The 20,959-nt window shown below is 48.8% G+C and overlaps 3 protein-coding genes across 3 annotated transcripts in view; 2 read left to right on the top strand and 1 right to left on the bottom strand.

Annotated features, from left to right (window-relative positions):
* The first annotated feature begins 287 nt into the window (after positions 1–287).
* Positions 288–8,469, top strand: Prelid3b (PRELI domain containing 3B). The gene is made up of 6 exons (XM_051143915.1): positions 288–430; positions 3,904–4,072; positions 5,310–5,399; positions 6,094–6,164; positions 6,276–6,378; positions 7,648–8,469. The coding sequence occupies exons 1-6, from the start codon at positions 399–401 to the stop codon at positions 7,765–7,767; spliced, it is 585 nt and encodes a 194-aa protein (XP_050999872.1). The 5' UTR covers positions 288–398; the 3' UTR covers positions 7,768–8,469.
* Positions 8,470–9,735: 1,266 nt separating this feature from the next.
* Atp5f1e (ATP synthase F1 subunit epsilon) lies at positions 9,736–11,374 on the top strand. Its single transcript, XM_051143917.1, has 2 exons — positions 9,736–9,899; positions 11,210–11,374. The coding sequence occupies exons 1-2, from the start codon at positions 9,868–9,870 to the stop codon at positions 11,331–11,333; spliced, it is 156 nt and encodes a 51-aa protein (XP_050999874.1). The 5' UTR covers positions 9,736–9,867; the 3' UTR covers positions 11,334–11,374.
* Positions 11,375–15,512: 4,138 nt separating this feature from the next.
* Positions 15,513–20,959, bottom strand: part of Tubb1 (tubulin beta 1 class VI) — an 8,149-nt gene continuing 2,702 nt past the window's right edge. Inside the window, exons 2-4 of the mRNA XM_051143919.1 lie at positions 18,511–18,624; positions 16,963–17,068; positions 15,513–16,823 (exon numbers count right to left, since the gene is read on the bottom strand). Coding sequence (XP_050999876.1) covers positions 15,742–16,823; positions 16,963–17,068; positions 18,511–18,624 — 1,302 coding nt within the window. The 3' untranslated portion in view covers positions 15,513–15,741. The remainder of the gene's footprint in view (positions 16,824–16,962; positions 17,069–18,510; positions 18,625–20,959) is intronic.

The raw sequence follows: 20,959 nt of genomic DNA, 5'->3' as shown, positions 1-20,959 counted from the left end.
CAAGAGGAGACTAGAAACAACTTCTGGAAACCGCCAAGCGCTAAATGTCCCGCCGCCAAGGCCCGAGCATGCGCAGTGCGACACCCGCCCGCCGGCCTAAGCGAAGGCCAGTCCTGCGCAGGCGCACTGAGCACTCGCGAGGTCGGGCCTTGGTTGCGCCGAGCGCTAGGGGCGGGGCCTGGTTGCGCTGCGCCAAGAAGGCGGGGCCTGATGCGCCGAGGGGCGGGCCCTAACCCGGCTCGGCTAGGCTGCGGGACGGCGCTTCCGGGCGTCCTCGCGCCCGGCCCGACGGCGCCTGCGCGCTGCGAGGCTGGCCGGCCGGGACGGGGCGGGGCCGGCAAACTTGTGTGCCTCGTCGTCCCCGGACGCTCCGGGACACCCGGCGGGCGGCTGGCACCATGAAGATCTGGACTTCGGAGCACGTCTTTGAGTGAGTGTGGGTGCGGCGACCAACTCCGGCGCCCTCAGGGAGCGGCCTGTCGTCGGTTGTGGCACGACAAACCGGGTTGAGCCCGGGACACGGGGGACCTCCAAGGTCACGACCCCAACCCGAGCCAGGGCCTCCGTGACCCTGGGCCTGGGCCCCCTGCCACTGACAGAAGACAGGAGCCGGCCGTCGAGCCTGACCCGGAAGTGACTCCTGGGGTCGCAGAGCGCTAGGCCCGACTGCCTCATGGTGGTTTGGGGTGTGTTGAGCTCCTACAGCCTCATGGTACCCTGGAGTAGCCTGACGGAACCCCGACAGGCTCATGGTGTCTTGACAGAACCCCGACGGGCTCATAGTGGACTGAGGTGTCCTGACATAACCCCAATTGCACCATGGTGGACTAGGGTGTCCTGAGCCCCGACGGCCTCACGGTGTCCTGGGGTGCTCTGACTGTGGCCACCCCATGTCTTAGACTCCCCCACGGGCATCAAGGAAGCTGGCCACCCAGGTGGAATTTCTTTCTGGTGATCTCAGCTCATGCCACCATGATGCTAAGCCATGGTGACAGTCAGCCTGAGGAGGAGCAGAGTCAAAGATCTGGAAACCAGGGCTTGCTCTTCAGTTGATTTGTGGCCATGGTCCTGGCAGCAGACCCAATAGCCGGTGCCTGCCATCACACCCAGTCACACCTTTATGGTTCTCAGACCTTGTAATGGAAAACAGGACCAGAGCCCGTGGGGTGTTGGGAGTTATACCATCCAGGTTCCCATTGCCCACGCAGGAACCACAGGGTTTTCTACCTGCTTAACCCCCTGTTCTAGCATTCCTTGCTGACTGAGTCATTGTTCTCTATTATAAAACGTCACCTTGTCATATGTATTGTTGAGGCAGGTGATGAATCCACTTCCAGGTGATCTGAGCTTCTTCACTCATTCTGCCATTGTTGCCACACTGTTTTAACAGTATAGCTTTGTAGTGTGTTTTCATCTAGATATGCCAGTTCTAAGAACTGTTACTGAGGACAATTTTAAAAGCAGTTGTGAACATTTCACATGGTGGAGCAGATGCATCTGGGTATATGTTGTGTCCCCGGGAAAGACAGAGCAGTAGGACTAGGGGAGAATCGCAACACTTGGAACCCTTGTGGGGCTGTAGGGCTGGGGTCCTCGGGGTGCTCTTTAAGCTCCTCGTGTCCTTCCATAGTCCGTTTCAGCCAAGGGATTCTGGGCCCCAGCCCTCTGGATCCAAATACTTTAGTTTGGCAACAAGGCCCATCCTTAGAACCTGCTCCTCCTGTTTGCTTTTCAACACTCTTCCCTCAGCTTGTCTCCTCTCCTCTGCCCTTGGACCCATCCCTACCCCTTTCTACCAGAGTGTGTGTTTGTGTGTGTGTGTGTTTGTGTGTGTGTGTGTGTGCGCCTGTTAAATGAAGTTTGGTCATTGGCCTTCCTGTCTTATTCTTCATCTACGATTGTAATCTTTTTTTTTTTAATGCCACAGACATCTAAACTAGAAAGAAGCTCTGGGGCCTATCTCCTAGAAGATAGATACACAAATAAATGCTGTGCATGCCCTGGGAGGAGCCCCGGCAACTGCCTTTCACCTGATAGGCTGAGCCACCCAATCAGGGTTCCAGTGCACACACAATTACAGCACCAGGATCTGTGTCTCAAGCCAAGATGGTGCTGCATGCCTGTAATCCTAACATTTGGGAGCCTGAGAATGCCATGATCTTCAGACTAGCCTGAGCAGACAGGTACATAGTGTATTTTGGACAGCCAGGCCTGCGTAGTAAGACCAAGTCTCAGGAAACAGAATGACAAAAATGGGAGCGCCTTGAGCTCCTGACGCCTCCTGAAGGGCAGGCCTGATTTCTCATGGCTCTGCCTTGAGGTGCTGCTTTCTCAACCAGAATCCTAGGTCATTCCTTGTCTGGACCCATCTTGGGTTTTTCGGGCACCCCCTTCTCAAGAAGCCCTAATTAACCAGTCAGTACCAAAGCTGGCTAGTACCAGGGATACTGTGTTGCTTTCTGGGGATGGATTTCAAGTTCCGCCTGTGGACACGACCACAGTGCTCTGGTTTATCTAAAAGCAAGCAGGTAGGCATTAATCTTTCCATTTTTTGAGAGAACCCCAGCTGACAGCTACACCTTGTCAACACAAGAAAAAAACTCAACCTCATTAATTTTCCAGAGCCATAGACAACCAGTGACGTGGTTTTTAATATTTTCATTTAGTCTAAAATATGCTATAAATAGCCTTAATTTGAATTCATTCTCAAGCCCTATTCCACAGTCAATGCAGGCATGTAAGTAAGTAGGAGTTTCATAAATCTAAGCAGCCCTCAAATGGCAGTGATATAGGCCAAGGCCTCTTATTGTAACCAAGGCAACTATCTAAAATGAAAATCAGATGAGGTCCTCCTTGGCCCCTCATCCAGCCAGGAAGCATGTTAGCGGCCTTCCGTGTGCTTATCTCTTCTCCCTCCCTTTCTGAAAATTAGTGCGCGGCCCGGGGCCTCTGCTCTGCTGTCAGGTTAACTGGACAACATCACTGTTGACCTAGCTCAGACCTCACCATGATCACTAATGTTCCAGCAATTAGCTTAGGTGCATTAACATAGCTAATTATGTGAAGAAGACCCTGGCAGACATTGACGGAGCACCAAAGTGGAGTTGGCCATGGCTCACTGGCCTGTCCAATCTCAGCCTGTAAATGGGAGCACTGTTCACTGCCAGAGGTGGCAACAGTTATCTTGGTCTTTGTAAAAAGCAGTGCCTAGGACGTACTGTACACTCAGCTGCTAGAGGACACAGAAAGCGACTCCAAGCTGAGTGCTAATCATATACTATGTCTCAGAGGAGGCCGAGGATCCACAGTGGGCTGCAGAGAGACAGCCTGCTCCCAGAGGGCAGGCGAGGGTGTGGCACAGTTTGAATCAGTCTATGGCCTTTTTCAAGAAAGTGAAGAAGCAGTGGGTTCTTGTCCACCAGAATGCTGGGCAGGTGCTCACGCTAAGAGAGGTCATCAGGGCCGCAGCATTTCCTGCTGAGTGGCCTTTGCAGAGCAGGAGCTGCACTTGGAGGAACACAGCGAGTAATGGCCAAAGGACCTGGTGTTATATATCATATTGATAAGGACGATGCTTAATTGTAAGTCAATAGTGTGGCCTTTCCTAATTTTTATCAGGGGCCTTTAGAATTGTGGTCAGACACAAGAGCAAATGGGGTGCTGGCATTTTCCCACTTGTTTCAGAGTTCTTGAATACGTTTTCATGACTGTTGGTTCTTACCTGTGGGTGGACGTGGATAATGGTAAGGACTGAAGGAGGACTAGTGGCAGGCATGCTTCTGCGGGCGTTTGAGGGTCATCATCACTCAGTGTCTTCCAGAGCTATCCCCAGTTCAGCTCATCATAAAGCACGTGCTTACCTCATCCGCAGTTTACATGCTTAGTTTTTCGGTTTTGTTGCAGGCACCCATGGGAAACAGTTACAATGGCAGCAATGCAGAAATACCCAAACCCCATGAACCCGAGCGTGGTTGGTGTTGACGTGCTGGACAGACATGTCGATCCCTCTGGAAAGCTGCACAGCCACAGACTGCTCAGCACAGAGTGGGGCCTGCCTTCCATTGTGAAGTCTGTAAGTGTACCCTGCTTGAGAAGTGTGCTCTTCCCTTCAGATCCCACGTGTGTGAAGGGAGTTAGGAGTGTGTGATGAGTTAGAAGTGCTGTTGGGTCCTCCTAAGGGCACTGCGGCTGCAGGAAGCTGACTCTGGAGAAGAGTTACATCTTGTCCTTCTTTGCTGCAGCCTGAGGCCTGTAATGAAGTTTCCAGTGCTCAGGTCCTGGCTGTTGGGTAACACTGGGCTTTTGTAGGTTATGCACATTAAGTAGCAAAACTTGTGCTTGGCTTGCTTTTTTCACATTTAGCCAGTGAGCTGGTCCTCTACATTAAGTAGTTCTGTTTCTGTGACAAGTGACCAAGCTTTAGTGACTGATAGAACCAGTGAGAAACTAGAATGCCAGTTGGTGGTGACAGATAGTGTGCTGCTTAGACTCGGGTTTCTCCATTGTGTCTCTGGAGGTTATTCTATTCAGAACAGGAAAGAGCCTGATTTTTTTTTTTCTTCTTCTCTTTCTTCTTCTTCTTCTTTCTTCTTCTTCTTCTTCTTCTTCTTCTTCTTCTTCTTCTTCTTCTTCTTCTTCCCTTTTTTTCCCCTTTTCTTTTTTCTTTTTTTCTTTCTTTTCTTCTTTTTTTAATAATTTATTTATTTTATGTGCACAGATATTTGCCTGCATATCTGTCTGTCTGTGTGAAGGTGTCAGATCTTGGAGTTACAGATAGTTGTAAGCTGTCATGTGGGTGCTGGGAATTGAATCAGGGTCCTCTGGAAGAGCAGTCAGTGCTCTTAACCCCTGAGCCATCTTTCCAGCCCCAGGAGCCTGATTTCTACACAGCAAAGGAGGGTGGGCTTGAGACACACCCAGGGACGGTACTGACTGGATATCCCCAAATCGGCTGTGAGGCCTGCGTTCTTATCCAGAGGATGGGGGCATGGAGCTCCTCTGGGCTGGTTGAGACACTTGACTGGTCTGATCATTGCTGAACTCTGCTAGACATACTTGGCCAGTCTTCTGACTCCCAGGTGTCTTTGTCCCTGCCCCACTGTCACACCTCAGCAAGTGTAACATCACAGTATCAGTGAGCTGGTTACTGATTGCCTCTGGGGAAGGTTCCCATGTAGGGCGATGGCAGTCTTGGGTTCCTCTGTGTATGAGTCCCTGTTACCTCCAATAGTTCTGGTTCAACTTAACACATTTGTACCCTCATGCTTGGCTAGAAGCTCCCTGATTACTAACTAGAGTGTCATCCATAGCTTATTGGTGCAGCAAGAACGAAAACATACGTGCAAGAGCATTCTGTAGTTGACCCGGTGAAGAGGACGATGGAGCTCAAGTCCACTAACGTGAGTCCTGCCGCCTTGACTTAGCTCCTTGTGCTAACAGTTCTTTTCTTACAAGTGAGACATGCATGGGCACACGAGCTACAGAAAGGCAGGCCATAGTGGCTGATGCCTGTTATCCTACCTGCTGTGAAGGCTGAGGCAGGAGGAGCACAGATTCAAAGCCAATGCAAAGTGCAAAGCAATCCCCTATCATCACAAAGTCAAAAATAAATAAATAATGAAAGAAGGGGAAAGGTGCTGCATGCCTCGAGGTCTAAGGTTTCTTGCTGCGTGGCCTTGCCTCTTTAGGCCACCACTCAGGACAGTGAGCTTAGCCCCTGCACAAGGTACTAAACCCTTAGAGGACAGGGGAGGGGCAGTGTCAGGACACCTTGTGAAGGGGGTCGGAAGAAGCTTTGCTGTGGGAGTCGGTTCTTTCCTTCTACCTGGGATTATGGGGATAGAACTCAGGTTGGCAAGCTTAGAGGAAACACTTTGCTTTACTTGGGGAGCCACCTCCCTGCCCAAACAAAGTTTGATGACATTTAAATTTAAATACTGAAATTGAAATTATAGTTATTTAGTAATGCCAAGATGGATTATTTTTTAAAAATTGTTTTGTATGTTTAGCAAATAAGATTTGGGTTGTGTGTTGGTTTTGGAAATCTTTCTAATCTTGTTTTCCAAAATGGCTTGACTTTTCCCCACCCTGTAGATCTCATTTACAAATATGGTCTCAGTAGACGAGAGGCTCACCTACAAACCGCACCCCCAGGACCCAGAGAAGTAAGTAAAGCCAGGTGGTGACCTGACTCAAGTAAGGCCCTTGCATTTCTTGGTGGACTGCTCTTTGCAAGTCAAACATGAGCCATCTGAAGCTCTGGGTTCTTTTGCCAGAACTGTCCTGACCCAGGAAGCCATCATCACTGTGAAAGGGGTCAGCCTCAGCAGCTACCTCGAGGGACTCATGGCAAGCACCATATCTTCCAATGCTAACAAAGTAAGTGGGAGGGGCCATCTCATTCCTCACTGCCTGTAAATGCCCCTGCTGAATGCTGCTGTCCCCTAGGCTACTCTCTAAGAGGAGGGAGAGCATCGGGTAGTGTTGTGTGTCGGCTCTGTAGTTCCCTTACACTTCTGCTCCTCAGCTTCATCCATGAAGCGAGAGGACTTGAAACATGCAGCCTGGGGCCACTGCAGACATGCTTGTACGATGCACAGCTGAGTGTCTGCTGAAAGTGCTGTTCCTTGGCAATTTATAATTACGGCCATGAAATTATTTGATCTGAGCCAAGCATGGTATCGCACGCCTTTAATCCCAGGCAGAGTCAGGTTGATTTCTGTGAGTTCCAGGCCAGCCTAGTCTACAGAGCTACAGAGTCTAGGACAGCCAGGGCTATTACACAGAGAAACCCTGTCGCGGAAAACCTTTAAAAAAAGACATCATTTGATGCACATGCCACATACGTGTCTTGTACATAAAATAGTGAATTTTTCCCATGCCCCCTGACCTCTTACTCCATTGAGAAGAACCCCCATGTTAAAACAGTAAGTTAGGGGAAAGGTACCTAACACATTGCTTCTTTAACATGTTTCATCAAGTTGTTCCGTCGAGGCGTACTCGAGATATGCAGGCAGCAAAACAAACGTGCTCTTCCCTCACAGGGCTCAAGAAGGCGCATGAATCACTCTGCTAGGAGAGGGAAAGTAAAGGCAGGCATGAGTGTCTTTAATGAGTGTTTGGTAATTGATGTTTTTGCCAAATGCTAAGAGGGAAGGAGCTGGTGCAAGCAGTATCCAGGAAGAACACTGGGGCGGGGGAGCTGCACGTGCAAAGGCCCTCCAACAGGGAGTGTGAAGTGCTTCACTTCCACTTCTCAAGAAGCTGTAGAGCCTCAGGAAGGAAGAGGGCAGATGAGAGGAGGGCTCAAGGACCTGATCCTGAGGTGTGAGCATGGTAGATTTACAGTGTTGACAGAAAAAGAAAGGGCCCTGACCACTTCAGTCATTCAGCCAGTGAGGCAGCCTGCCACTCAGCTATGCATTCTTCGGAGAACATCTGCACACAAAATAAAATTTGGTTTCTGGATCAAGCTGGCTGCTCTAGGCACTTGGTATTTGGCAAATAATAACTGAAAAGAAAGAAAACAAGGACAAGAGATCTGTCCCTGGGGTTGAGCTAGCCTGTGAACACCTCTCTTAGCCTGGTAGCCATTCCCTTCTATGCAGCTCTGCTCTTGGTAACAATGAACGCGTTGCACTTTCTCAGGGCCGAGAAGCCATGGAATGGGTGATCCATAAACTGAACGCCGAGATTGAAGAGTTGACAGCATCAGCGAGAGGAAGCATAAGGCCAATGGCAGCGGCGGCAGCGTTAGTGGAGAAATGACAGTGGAGCCCGGTGTGCAGCAGCAGGCCCAGGACTCTTCAGCTGACAGCATATTTATTTGTTATTTAAAAGATACAACTATTTTAGGTAGATTTTATTTTTTTTTTTTAATGAGCTGGAGAAAGCTGTGACTTTTGATCAAAACAAAAGGTCAGAGCTTCTAAATCAAAGGGATCATCAGAGGTTGAAGGGCTTGAACAGACTGACAGCAAAGTCTTGTGTTGATGCGAACAATTAACGGGTTGTTTGTTGCTATTTTTTAAGTACTTGGAAGGAACTGATGTTGATCTGGAGTCTTAGGTAGACTCTTAAAGCTCCAGATACTGGAACACTACTTGGCTGTGGACCAACCAAAACAGCCCAGCTGCCCTCATGTCCAGAACTGCCTGCGTGAGGAACTCACTTTACAAGGAGAAATTGTATAACTTCAAATGACATTGATTTGTATAAAATAACCTTCCCTGCTGGAAACCAGTGTTTGGATTTGGTACTTAAATGATATTTTTTGGAGTGAAAATTAGCACTAAGGTAATATGACTCCAGCAGAAATAGTATTTTATTGTATTAACAGTACTGTATTGATTTGCCAAATTTTGTGACTTAGTAAAGGCATTCCTTTCCTTGAATTTGTACTTTTGTGATTTTGCATGCTGTACTGTGGGCTGGTTATGTTAACTGAAAAAAATAAAGTCATTACCTGAGTGTTGCATCACTCTTACACAGAACACAGAGACCAAGAGTGCCTGTTCACATCTCTTAGCATTTCACACTTACTTACAGATTGCCACATGTCAGAAGCATGGCTTTGTGCTTGCTAAGGTGTGATATGTCGGCTTATTTGAACTTAATTATTTTTTGAGGTAATTATGACCACAAAACATCTTTTTTAGATGAAGAGCTGCCCATCATTTGAGACAACTCAAATGATCCCGAATGCCTAGGAGATTGCAGTGGCTGGGAAAAACAAGAACAAAAAACAGCAAAGGCAAAGATTGTCAATCACTAACTGGTGTTTGTTTCATGCATATTCTCTCTCTCTCTCTCTCTCTCTCTCTCTCTCTCTCTCTCTCTCTCTCTCTCTCTCTCTCTCTCTCCCCCTCCTCTCTCTCCCTCCCTCCCTCCCTCCCTCCCCCCCCCCCCCCTCTCTCTTCTGGTTTGGTTTGGTTTTTCGAGACCAAGATGGCCTCTCACATCCATCCTCCTGCCTCTGAGTGTTGGGATTAAAGGCATGTGCCACCATGCCCAGCAGTATTGTCTTTTATGGGATGAGCTTCTAGTTGAGTTTTCTTGAAGAGACCAGTTAACATTCATACAAAACCAAAAATTTAAATTCCTGCCTTTCTACTTTTAAAAGGTTGCTCAGTTTAAGAATTCTTTGGATGGCAGGCGCCATAGTTCACTCCTGTAATCCCAGCACTGGGGAAGCAGAGGCAGGTGGATTTTTGTGAGTTCGAGGCCGTCTTGGTCTACAAAGAGTCCAGGAAAGCCAGGGATACACAGACAAACCCTGTCTACAAAAAAGTAACAAAATTATTTGGGCATTTATAAGGATTTGTTTTTTAACGGAGATAATTTTGACAAGTGTGGTTATATTCCAGCTAAACAACGCTACTAAATATTGATGGACAAAGGGTCTAGTGTGGTTTCTAGAAATCATACCTGCTCAGGAAAAGGGTCTAATGCCCTGATGATTTTTTTATTTAAACTTTAAAAGTATATAGATTTTCACTTTGCAGTGTGGTTCTGTCTTAAATGTCTGCCAAAAGTACAAACACACTGCCAGCGAAGTTGGGGGCGGGGTCTCCGCCCTGCCGCATGTTTCAGGAAGGCCCCGCCCTCTGCCCACAGCACCTGGGAAGGTGACCGGGACGCGGCTGCCTCTCTTTCCCAGCTGCCCACACGGCCGCAGTTTCCGGAAGCCTCTCGGCCAATGGACAGGCGCGACCAGCGCTCCTATTGGCTCCTGGCTGTGGCGAGGGCGGGGCGAGGCAGTGACTGACAGGTCCGCGTTTCCCACCCCTTCCGCTACTCAGGTCTGACCTTCCTGTAGCCGGGCCCGGCGGAGGCGACTCTGAAGCGACAGGACCCTCTCGAGACACGATGGTGGCGTACTGGCGACAGGCAGGACTCAGGTATTCCCGGGAGGCTTTGGGGAGGCGCGTCCGGCGTCAGCAGGTCGCGCGCGATGGCCAAGCCACGCGGCCTCCCGCCAAGATGGCGTCGCCGTGGACAAGGCACCGCGGGGTCATGGGGTCACGGACCCCAAACAGAGGTGGCAGCTCCTCAGAGCAGGAAGCCTGCAGTACCTGCATGATGCCGACACTGGCCTTCCTCATCTTCACAGAGGGAGGGTCACACAGTGTGACCCTAGTAACCTTTCCCAGTCGTGATGAAAAGTGAAAAACCTCCACCATTTAGAACTGTGGAGAGCTCTGCAGGAGCCCACGTGAGCACCCACCCTCTAATGGCAGCCATAGGCCTAGGTGTGATGCGTGGATTCCTTGCCCCAGGTAGAACACCTGGTGAGGTCACTGGGTGGAGGAACATCATACTGGAGGCCCTGCTGCAGGTGCATGACACAGGGCCTGACAGCTCAAGGGAAGTTTTCTAGAACGAAAGGATGGTAGGCCCATAATAGGTACCACGTACTAACCTCTCTCCCATGGCACCTTATTTTCCTCCTCCCGGCCTCTTCAGGTATTATTTTTATTCTGTTGTTACTCTGGGCCCCACACACAAGTTCTAAAGCAGGAGAAACAAACAGCCACCACCCCATCCCTGATTTCAAGAAGTGTGAAAACTGACATCTTTGGGGATAATAAGGTGTTGACAGACGAATCGTCTACCCAACAGGAAGCTGCCTGGGAGCCCCCTTTGCTATAGTCAGTGCTCTCTGAGAACTTCTAGTTGAGGTTGGAACCCTTGCTTGGGATGTATTTTCGATGATACATAGGAGGCAAAAATCCAGTATTTTCAGGAATACTTTTAAATAATTGACCATAAAAAGCACTGGTTTAATTCACAAGAGGGGTATGTGTGTGTGTTGTAGGAATAATGTAACTAAAACAAGTTAAATACAGAAATGAGCTGGGCAGTCATTCATGTAAGAACTCTGTTTACATTTTACTCTGCTTTCCTACACTGTGGAACTAAAAACAACAACAAAACCCACTTCATTTTAAATGTAATGTGTGCTGAAAAGCTACATTGCCACGGAGACTTGTGATGTCCCAGGCAAGCAGCAGATAGCCTGGGCCCATGTGTCTAGTCGGTCTCTTTGTCCAGGGTCTTTTTGGTATCGCCCAGTTTCCAACCCAGTTTTACCCTAGTGAGTAACCAGCTGACATTAAAAGTGTGGCAGGAAAGCCAAGTTATCCCAACCAGTGACACTGTCATCTAACTGTTGGTAAGGAGCCTCTCATGTCCTCTCTTTCTTTGCCAGCTACATCCGCTTCTCCCAGATCTGTGCAAAAGCGGTGCGGGATGCCCTGAAAACTGAGTTCAAAGCGAACGCCGAGAAGACTTCTGGCAGCAGCATAAAAACCGTGAAGGTGAAGAAGGAGTAGCCGGTGAGTCGGGCTTTGTCTAGCAGTCTCCTTCCGGTGGTCCGCGCCGGAAAACCCGAACCCAGAGGCGCCAGCGTGACACCACCTCTTGCCCCGTGGGTCTGGGTGCTCCTTACTGCAGTGGTGACTTAGAGGGTGCAGGTTGTAGACGTCATACGGCATGATGAAAGAGCACCCTGTACAGCCCTGACAAGCAGAGTAATTGGCATATTGATTTTCAGTGCAGTTAGCAATCCTGAGATAGAAAGCCATCTTATTTTAATTAAACCTGGTTCATTTATCTGCACAAAATCAAATAATTGGGAGGATACACCCCCCCCCCCCCTTTGTAATTGCTCTTGGAGTTATGTAACAGTCCCGGAGCATGAGAAATGGCAGTGCTTTGCCTGTTCTTCCTCCATAGCTCTGCTGTCCCCACACATCACTTCTTCCTGAACATCTGGGCAGCATCTTGCTGTTTCATCAGTCAGGGAGGGCTGCTGACCCTGGATGAGCCTGTTTGCTGAGCTCTATACACTTTCAGGGAGTCCGGCTCATCTGGCCTGTGCAGAGCTGTCAAGAGTGTAAAAGTCTCATCTGCCATGGCGCAGGTTAGGGTTAGGGTTCGGTGAGTTCCCACTGCAGTTCTCCAGGCCCATTTAACACCCCAGCTACTTTATTTGCATTATTATTTCTAAGAAAAGCAGGGTAGCGGACAGATGTTCCTCAGCTTTCATTTGCTTTTGCTTGTGAAAAGCATCAGCCTTGCGGTGGCACGGCCCGTGATGGTCGTGCTCCAGAGCCCGCACTCATGAGCAGTTTGCCAGACTGAAACTCTCAACTCTCCCCTCAGCACTTTCATTTTCATCTTGAATTAACAAATAACCTTCCTATGAACCAGGAGATGCAGTAGTTTAAAGTGACCACCTTTTCTTGGGTCTATCTGTCTAATCTCAGAATTTGGACTGTAAAGCCTGATTTATGTTGGGCTGCTTGCTCTCCACAGTGTGAGGACACCTCTTCACCTGCCTGGAGTCACACTGTGCCAGTCTTCAGTTGACTCCTAGGACTTTGTCAGAGCCTTCGGTTTGGCAAGGCATGTCTGCAGCAGAGAGAGCCCTAGCCTGTTGCATGGGGGGAGGGGGATCATAGTGCCTTGAGGACAAAGCTTTTTCTGTCACAGTGGAAGTGATTTACTCAAGGATGTGCCTGTTGCAGGCTGCATGGCCACAGGCAGCCAGGCTCATGTCTCCACTGTGGTTCACTGCCACAGTTGTGCTGCAGGCAGGTGCCTTCAAAGAAGACACAGCAAGCTAGTGACTGTCGTGTTTTATTTTTTCTTCCCAGAATCTGACAGAAGCATGGACTGTTGAGTCTTCAAGGTGAAGGCATGTGGGTACCAGATTGGAATCAACCTCACCTCCTGGGCACAGAACTACCCATCTTGTTGATAAATTGACTTTGCCAATAAATTAGCATGGTTCACCCTCTGCTGGTTTCTGTTTCTGCTCTTTTTTTAAATAGGAATTTTCCATAGAGTAATGTGGGTATGATTATATGAACCAGGATGTCTTAAGAGGAGGCAAGAGTTTAATATCTCATGACCAGCGGACTGCAGGGACCACGGCTCAAATGGGAATGTTCTGTTGGTCGTGGCAGTAATTGATGATGACTTGCCACTGTCGTGGAGATCTACTCTGAAGGGCATTCCCATTAAAGTGATGGCTCTGACTAGCTGGTAACCCAGATGAAAACAGTTCGAGCCCAAGTTGGAGCGGCAGGCTTCACCCAGTCCTGGAGGAGAGCCGCTACCATAGAGTTCACCTAGACAAAACGCTTCTCACCTTTTATCAGTCTCTGTTTTCTGGGCACATTTTTCACAGGAATGAGGCGGAATGGGTCAATACCTTGTGTCCTGGTTTGATGGCTGATCTGCAGTTAAAACCCGTGACTCTTAATGACCTGTCTGGGCAGTGATTAGGGTAGTCTGATGGGTTTTGAGTGGCCATTCATTTGTTAAATGTTTGGGAACCCAGTGTTTTGGTTTTGGCTGCTCTTGGCTGAGTAGAACCACTGCATGGTTGACTAAACATGGTAGCTTTCTGAGAACAGAGAAATGACTAGAAGCATGCCCTGCTTACTGCACTGCTTCAGCTCCCATCATGAGGCTGAAGATGGAGAAATGCCTTTGCCCTCGGCTCCTGAGGACAGCTTCCTGCCCCCGACATACTTCACACCTGAGTGGTATTGGATTCTCAGCACAAGGAAGGACAGCAGATTGAATGGGGCAGTAGTGGCCCTGAAAGGTTGGGAGCCCTGGTGTCTGCCTGGGGCTAACATCCTCTTAGGAAGTTGTAGTACTCAGGTCCCAGGAAGCATCATCTCTCATGAGAAAGCAGAAAGCAGCTGACTCAAGGCCAGAGGCCTTCTGTAAACCAGGTAACTAATAAGAAAGGGCTTCATGATTTCCAGCTTAAGGAGTTGTTTATTAGGGGAACCACTGGGATGATTAGAAGTGAGACTTCAGGACATGGATTAAAGTAACCAAATAAAAGCAAAATGGACTGTCCATCGAAAATTCTGAGACTCCTCCAATGTTGCAAAATTAAGTACTGAATAGACAACAGGTTCCAATAAATTCAAGGTGGCACAGGACAACCTGCCACATGGTGAGGTAACCCAGCCAAACACTCAACAGCCTGCTACTAACTAGTAGTGTCAGAGACAGAAATGTTCCTTATGAGCAAACAGAAGAATCCAGAGGCCTTTGAAATTTTATGACTCCAGTTGATTCAGCCACACTGGCATCACCATGGCAACCATACCGCAGAAGGGACCAGTGGGGCTTTTAGTCACTTGATTTGCTCTACCTGTGCCATATAGAACAGGAGGTGAGATGTGCCAGTCTGGTCAGGCTCCAAGAAAAGGGAGTTGTTGACACTGAGGTGCAATGACTCACTTAAAGCAGAGTTTATTTGCACTTTACTGATTATTACTGAACAAACAGAAGGTTTCATGGTCTTATAGAGCAAAAGAATTTTAGTCTGTTTCTTGCATGTATGAAACTGCGTCTTGAGGTTTACAGTGAACATGTCCAGGAAAGCATGCAACTGACTCCTACAGAGTCACGGGCTGTAAGCCTTGCTAGCATCCAAGGAAGCTTTTCCAGCTAAGAGTGGAGCGGTGCTTATCTCACTTAAGCCAGTGCTTCTTATCCACACCAAAGAAGAAAGTAAGCAGGAGCCTGGCTCTCTGGAGATGAATCTTAATTATTTTCTCACAGTGCATATACAAAGAGAGTGCTACACACCTGCCACTTTATTACTGCTGATTATAAACTGAGGCCCGAGAGAGCATCTGGTGACGGAGCATTTGGAGAGGTCAAATAGGAGAGCTCTTGGATAATCCCAGCATAAAGACCCCCATGCACCTCAGATGCAGGTAAACGGTAAAGGCTCCTGTGTGCTCAGTCCTGTTGTGATGTGTGATTACAACCCTGCAGTGCTTAGAGCCTTGTCATCCTACAAATGTCTATGGCAACGTCTGCAAATTAATCCCAACTATAAAAGTTCCCTAATGAGACCATGTCCTCTGTCACCAAGGAGGACACTGCAGCATTGTGGCGACGTGCCTACATTCAAATGGTTGCTGAGCATGCCGCGTGCCCTTTCAGGAGAATGGAGATGCTGCAGAGCAGCTTCAGGGTGATTACTGATGAAAGTGAAAAGGGCGGCTGCACACAGCCTTTAAAGAGGAAAACCAAGGACAATCATTAGTGAGCTACTGGCATCTAGTTCTAATAGGAATCTTAAAACACAGACAAGTATGTCAGAAGACAGTTACTGGGAAACAAAGCTCTGAAGACCGGAATGCTGCGTTTGCTGGTCTTTTGGACGGTGGGAGCCAAGAGGAGAGCTGTGGCTTTTCTTGCCTCCCTTTGTCTTTTTCCAGTCAGCCTGTTGAATGGTACATAAGGTCTACACAGTGAGATCATGGAGGCGGACTCACACTTCCGTTGGCCCTGAGCCTCCCACACACTCTTCAGATACTGGCTTTGTATAAGAGGATTCTGAAGCATCCTAGCTGCCCTAGGTGCTGGGTACCAAGCAACGCTGCTGACGGGTTGAAGAGGGACCATCAGCTGCAAAGGGCTCTTAGCAAACTTGCACACTTCGTGTCTAGCCTACAGTTAGTAAAAAAATAAATGGGGCTCACAACAGTAAATTCACTTACTATCTGAAAAGGAAGAAGGAAAAATGCATTGGCCATCCAGCCCTGGCTAGTAACTGTGGACAAATCACCATTACACACACCCATAGTCCCACCCACCCTTTGGCCTAGGAGAGGGCAGATGCCCAAGGCCTTCAGGACAGTCAACACATCTTAGGAGAAACTTCTGAAAGTGGCTACCCTACAGCATATCTCCTGGCTAATGTTCTTCATCTTCTGCCTCCATTTCTGCCTCCTCCTCTCCACCCTCTTCACTGTCCTCCACCCCTGCTTTGACATCTTGAAACTGTTGGTACTCAGACACCAGGTCATGGATGTCACTCTCGGCTTCCCCGAATTCACTTATGTCCATCCCTTCGCTGGTATACCAGTGTACAAAAGCTTTCCTTCTGAACATGGCTGAGAAGTGCTCAGAGACCCTGGTGAAGAGCTCTTGGATAGCTGTACTGTTACCCAGGAAGGTAGCTGCCATGTTCAGCCCCCGGGGCGGGATGTCACACACAGCCACCTTGACATTGTTGGGAATCCATTCCACAAAGCAGTTGCTGTTCCTCGTCTGAATGGACAGCAGCTGTTGATCCACTTCCTTAGTGGACATCTTACCCCGGAAGATGCAAGCCACAGTGAGGTAGCGGCCACGGCGAGGGTCACAGGCAGCCATGATGTTACGGGCATCAAACATCTGTTGGGTAAGCTCAGCCACTGAGAGGGCTCGGTACTGCTGGCTCCCTTGTGCCATGAGTGGAGCGAAGCCAGGCATGAAGAAGTGAAGGCGGGGGAAAGGTACCATGTTCACTGCCAGCTTGCGCAGGTCTGCATTGAGCTGGCCTGGAAAACGCAGTGAGGTGGTGATCCCACTCATGGTCAAGGACACTAAGTGGTTGAGATCCCCATAGGTGGGTGTTGTCAGCCTCAGGGTACGGAAGCAAATGTCATAGAGTGCCTCATTGTCGATGCAGAAACAGGCATCGGTGTTCTCTATCAGCTGGTGGATGGACAGCACAGCGTTGTAGGGCTCGACCACCGTGTCTGACACCTTGGGGGATGGCATGACGCTAAAGGAGTTCAGGATCCGATCTGGGTATTCCTCCCTGATCTTGTTCATGAGCAAGGTGCCCATGCCCGAGCCAGTGCCCCCACCCAGAGAGTGCACTATCTGGAAGCCCTGCAGGCAGTCGCAGCTCTCGCTCTCCCTCCTCACCACATCCATGACATTCTCAATCAGCTCTGCTCCCTCTGTGTAGTGGCCCTTGGCCCAGTTGTTACCGGCACCAGAGTTACCTGTGACCAGGAGAAGTGGGGGAGGTGGGGGGGGGGGTTAAGGTGAGCAGAGCGCCACCAGAAGACATTCTCAGCTCTTCCTGGTAGACGCTTATGGTGAGGGTGGGTGGAGGGTGGGGGTGGGGGGAACCCTACCTACCATGAACAAAACTGTCAGGCTGGAAGAGCATTCCTAGTCTGCTGGACCGGATGCTGTCCATCGTCCCAGGTTCCAGGTCCACAAGGACAGCTCGAGGCACATGTTTCTTCTTCCCTGTGCAGAGTAATAGGGACAAGTCAGCATATGATTGCTGTTCTGAAAGTTAATGTTTCATCAAGATGAATCCTTGGGATGCAGGTCCAAAAAGAAAAAAAAAAAACAAAAACAAAAAAAACCATGAGTACTCTAGAAGGAGGCTTTTGGTAGGTGGACATTTTTAATATCTATGATTATATCTGACCTAGCCCACCATGGCATGAATTTATAATATGTGTGTGTGTGTGTGTGTGTGTGTGTGTGTGTGTGTGTGTGTGTGTGTGTATATATATATATATATATATATATATCTTTTTAAAAACTCTACTTTCTGTCGAGCATGGTGGTGCACACCTTTAATCCCAGCACTCAGAGGGCAGAGGCAGGGGAATCTCTATGAGTTTGAGGCCAGCCTGGTCTACAGAGTGGGTCCAGGATGTCCAGGGCTCTGTTATACAGAGAAGCCCCGTCTCTAACCACTCCCCTCCAGAAAAACAGGCAATCAAACAAAGAACTGCACTTCTCTCAGTAGGATGTGCTTGGTTTATTGTCTGGCCAGCAACTCCAAAAACATGGAACTCACCCTCCCTTTGGGGAACTAGCATGACTGTAGAGGAATGTTCATTCAAAACATGGCTGCTCTGGCAAGAGATCACATTTAAAGACCCTCTAAGTCTGTGTGATCCGGCTGGAATACAGACACGCCTTTAATCCAGGAGACAGAGGCAAGCAGATCCCCGAGTTCAAGGCCAGCCTGGTAGAGAGCAAGTTTCAGGTAAAGAAAAGCTTACATCCAGGCGTTCCAGCACTCAGGAGACAGAGGCATGTAGATGTCTGAGTTCTAGTCCATGCTGTACAGGCAGTTCAGTTGAGCCAGTGAGTTGAGAGGCAGTGCAGGGGAGTTGAGTTTGTAGAAATCAGAGGCAGTTTTACCAGAAGAATTGTACAGAGACAGGCTGAAGAGAGAACAAGCCAGAGAATGAGAAGGAGCCAGAAGATCAGAACAGACTGCTAGAGTTAGTTTGAGGCCAAGTGGAGCAATTCAGTCAGAGGCAGAGAGAGAAGCCAGATTGAATCAGTCAGCTTGGAGAGGAGTTTGAGTCAGAACAGCTGAGTTGAGCTTGCCCAGACTTCAGAACGAGCTAGAAAGGGTCAGCTTATTCAGCATTAAGTCTCAGGAGCTGAAAACATTCTAGGCCTAGGTTAGATTGTGCAGAGGCTAGAAGCTTCCAGGACTAGGCCTAGGTTAGCAGAAGGAGGCAGTAAGCGTCAGAGACAACAGTTACATCAGGCAGATAAAAGTTCCTTTAGCAGGTGACTGCACCCCGTTCCACCACTTGCTACCCAGACTCTGAAGCCAGTTCCATGTTGGCATGTCACTCTTTCACACTTGGGTCCTTTTCTCTGCCCACTCTGCCCAGATGATAGACCAGTGCTAACCCAACAGCCAGCCCTACCATAGGCCTCATTGTAGTAAACGTTGATCCTCTCCAGCTGAAGGGCAGAAGCCCCACAGTCGCCCCCAGCGCAGTCAATCCCATGTTCTTCCCCGATGACCTCCCAGAACTGTAGGCAGGAAGAGGAAGATCCGTTAAGTGTCATCATCCAGGTGGCTCGGTAGCTCACCTGAGTTCCATCCCCCGGACACCCCACCACCACCACATGGTGAAAGGACTACCCCAAACTGTCCTCTGACTGCCACACGCACACCACAGCATATGTACTCTCTTTTGCACGCACATGCACACTGACATACACACATGAATAAGTAAATAAATAAATAGCTGGAGAAAACAATTAGAAAGGGCAAGACGGCAGCTGCAGGGAGATGCTGGTGCTCTGGGGCTGCCTGGCCCTGCCCCACACTCCTCCTCCTCCTCCTCCTCCTCCTCCTCCTCCTCCTCCTCCTCCTCTTCTCTTCTCTTCTCGCCTCCACTCAATGTGACTATGAAGGCTGTGCTGGGTCCATCTGAACTCCTGAAGCGAAATGCCGAACACATAAAACATGAAATTGGATTTCACTATTAACCCCGGGGCGTTCCAGCTGGCTGAGTATCTCACTTCAGAGGAAGGAGCTCAACTCTCACCTGGCCTCCATCTGAGCTGGAGAGGTGCTGATCCCAGCGAATGAAAACAAACTGAGTTCTTATTTGATTTCACAATGGTATCTCCTGTCACTCTGGAGGATTTTTTTTTTCCTTCATGAAACTCGCTTCAAAAATCCATAACCATAGCCCGTCTGCACAGTTTGACATAGTATATGGTTTGTTTTGGTTTGTTTGTTTGTTTTTGTGGGGTTTTTTTGTTTTGTTTTGTTTTGTTTTTTGTTGTTGTTTTTGGTTTTTCGAGACAGGGTTTCGTGTGTAGCCTTGCCTGTCCTGGACTCCTTTTGTAGACCAGGCTGGCCTCGAACTCACAGCGATCCACCTGCCTCTGCCTCCCGAGTGCTGGAACTAAAGGCGTGCACCACCACGCCGGGCTGACGTAGTGTATGTTTTGACCACCCAACATAATCCTGATTCAGGATCATGTACAGCTGTTGTGTTGGAGCTGTTTGCAACAGTCTATACTTCCAACCATACAGACAGGTTTCGTTAGCTTCTTTTGTTTCATTTTGTTTGAGTTAGGGTCTTACTATGTAGTTCTAGCTGGCCTGGAACTTGCCTTGTGGACCAGGCTGGCTTTGAACTCACAGAGATCTCAGGCTGGCCTTGAACTCACAGAGATCTGCCTACCTCTGCTTCCTGAGTGCTAGGATTAAAGGAGTGTGCCATCACACGCTGCCAAGTAAGGCATCTTATTACGTCTTTTATTCATTCGCTCATGTATGTATGTGTGTGTTCGATAATGTGTGCAAAAAACAGTAGTAGCAGTTCGCTCCAGCATGTAGGTCCTAAGGATGGGACTTGGGTCATCAGGCTTGGTGGCAAGTGCACTGAGCCATCTTGCCACCCCACCGCATTTATTAACACAAGGAAGCTACTGGCATGGTCCCATTGGACCATTCAGAAAATCTCTCATATTAAAGGGCAATAAAAATACATTCCCTTGAGTCAAAATCTCCAAGGTATTTTCCCCACCAGGAAGTCAGTGCCGGGACTCCAGCCACCAGATGGCGCAAGCCCGAAGGTGGCGAGGGCTGATGAGCCTCCTATCTTTTCTGTCTCTTCCTCTCTTCAGGGCCTCTTTCCACCTTAAGGCCAGTCTCCCTGACCCCTCCCCACCGATCTTCTCTGGTGGTTATGAAGGCCTGATTCCTGTGCCAGCCACTTAAGGTGACTGCTGTTTCTCAGGTAGGGATAGTGTTTGCCTCAGGGCTCAAAGACCAGGGTTCGAGGCAACCCAGCTCTCCTCTCCCGGGTATTCCTTCACCTAAGGCCTCCAAGTCAACACAGCAAGAGAAACCTGCACACCCATGTAGACTGCACCCTGTTCACGTCAGCTAAGAAATGGGACCAACTGGCAGTACCTAAGAAAAGTGTCACATATAGGCAATGTGATTACACACAGTGGGATATTTTTTCAAGCTGCAAAGAACTAACTTTTGTCATTTTCCAGAAAATGGTGGGAAATGGAGATTGTTGTACTAAAAGGACTAAACTAGTCTCCAAAAGACAAATATTACACATGTTTTCTCTCATTTGTGTGTCCTGGAGTTTATATTGTCATATAAAATCATGCATGTGTATACAAGATAAAAGTAGATGTGGGCTGGGCATGGTGGCGCATGCTTTTAATCCCAGTACTCAGGAGGCAGAGGCTGGTGGATCGCTGTGAGTTCGAGGCCAGCCTGGTCTGCAAAGTGAGTCCAGGGCACCCAAGGCTACACAGAGAAACCCTGTTTCGGAAAAAAAAAAAAAAGTAGATGTGAGGCTAACTGGTCAGGGGAATAAAAGGGATA

Source organism: Acomys russatus, chromosome 4, assembly GCF_903995435.1.
Source record: "Acomys russatus chromosome 4, mAcoRus1.1, whole genome shotgun sequence".
NCBI lineage: Eukaryota > Metazoa > Chordata > Mammalia > Rodentia > Muridae > Acomys > Acomys russatus.
This window is presented reverse-complemented; position numbering and strand designations above follow the sequence as displayed.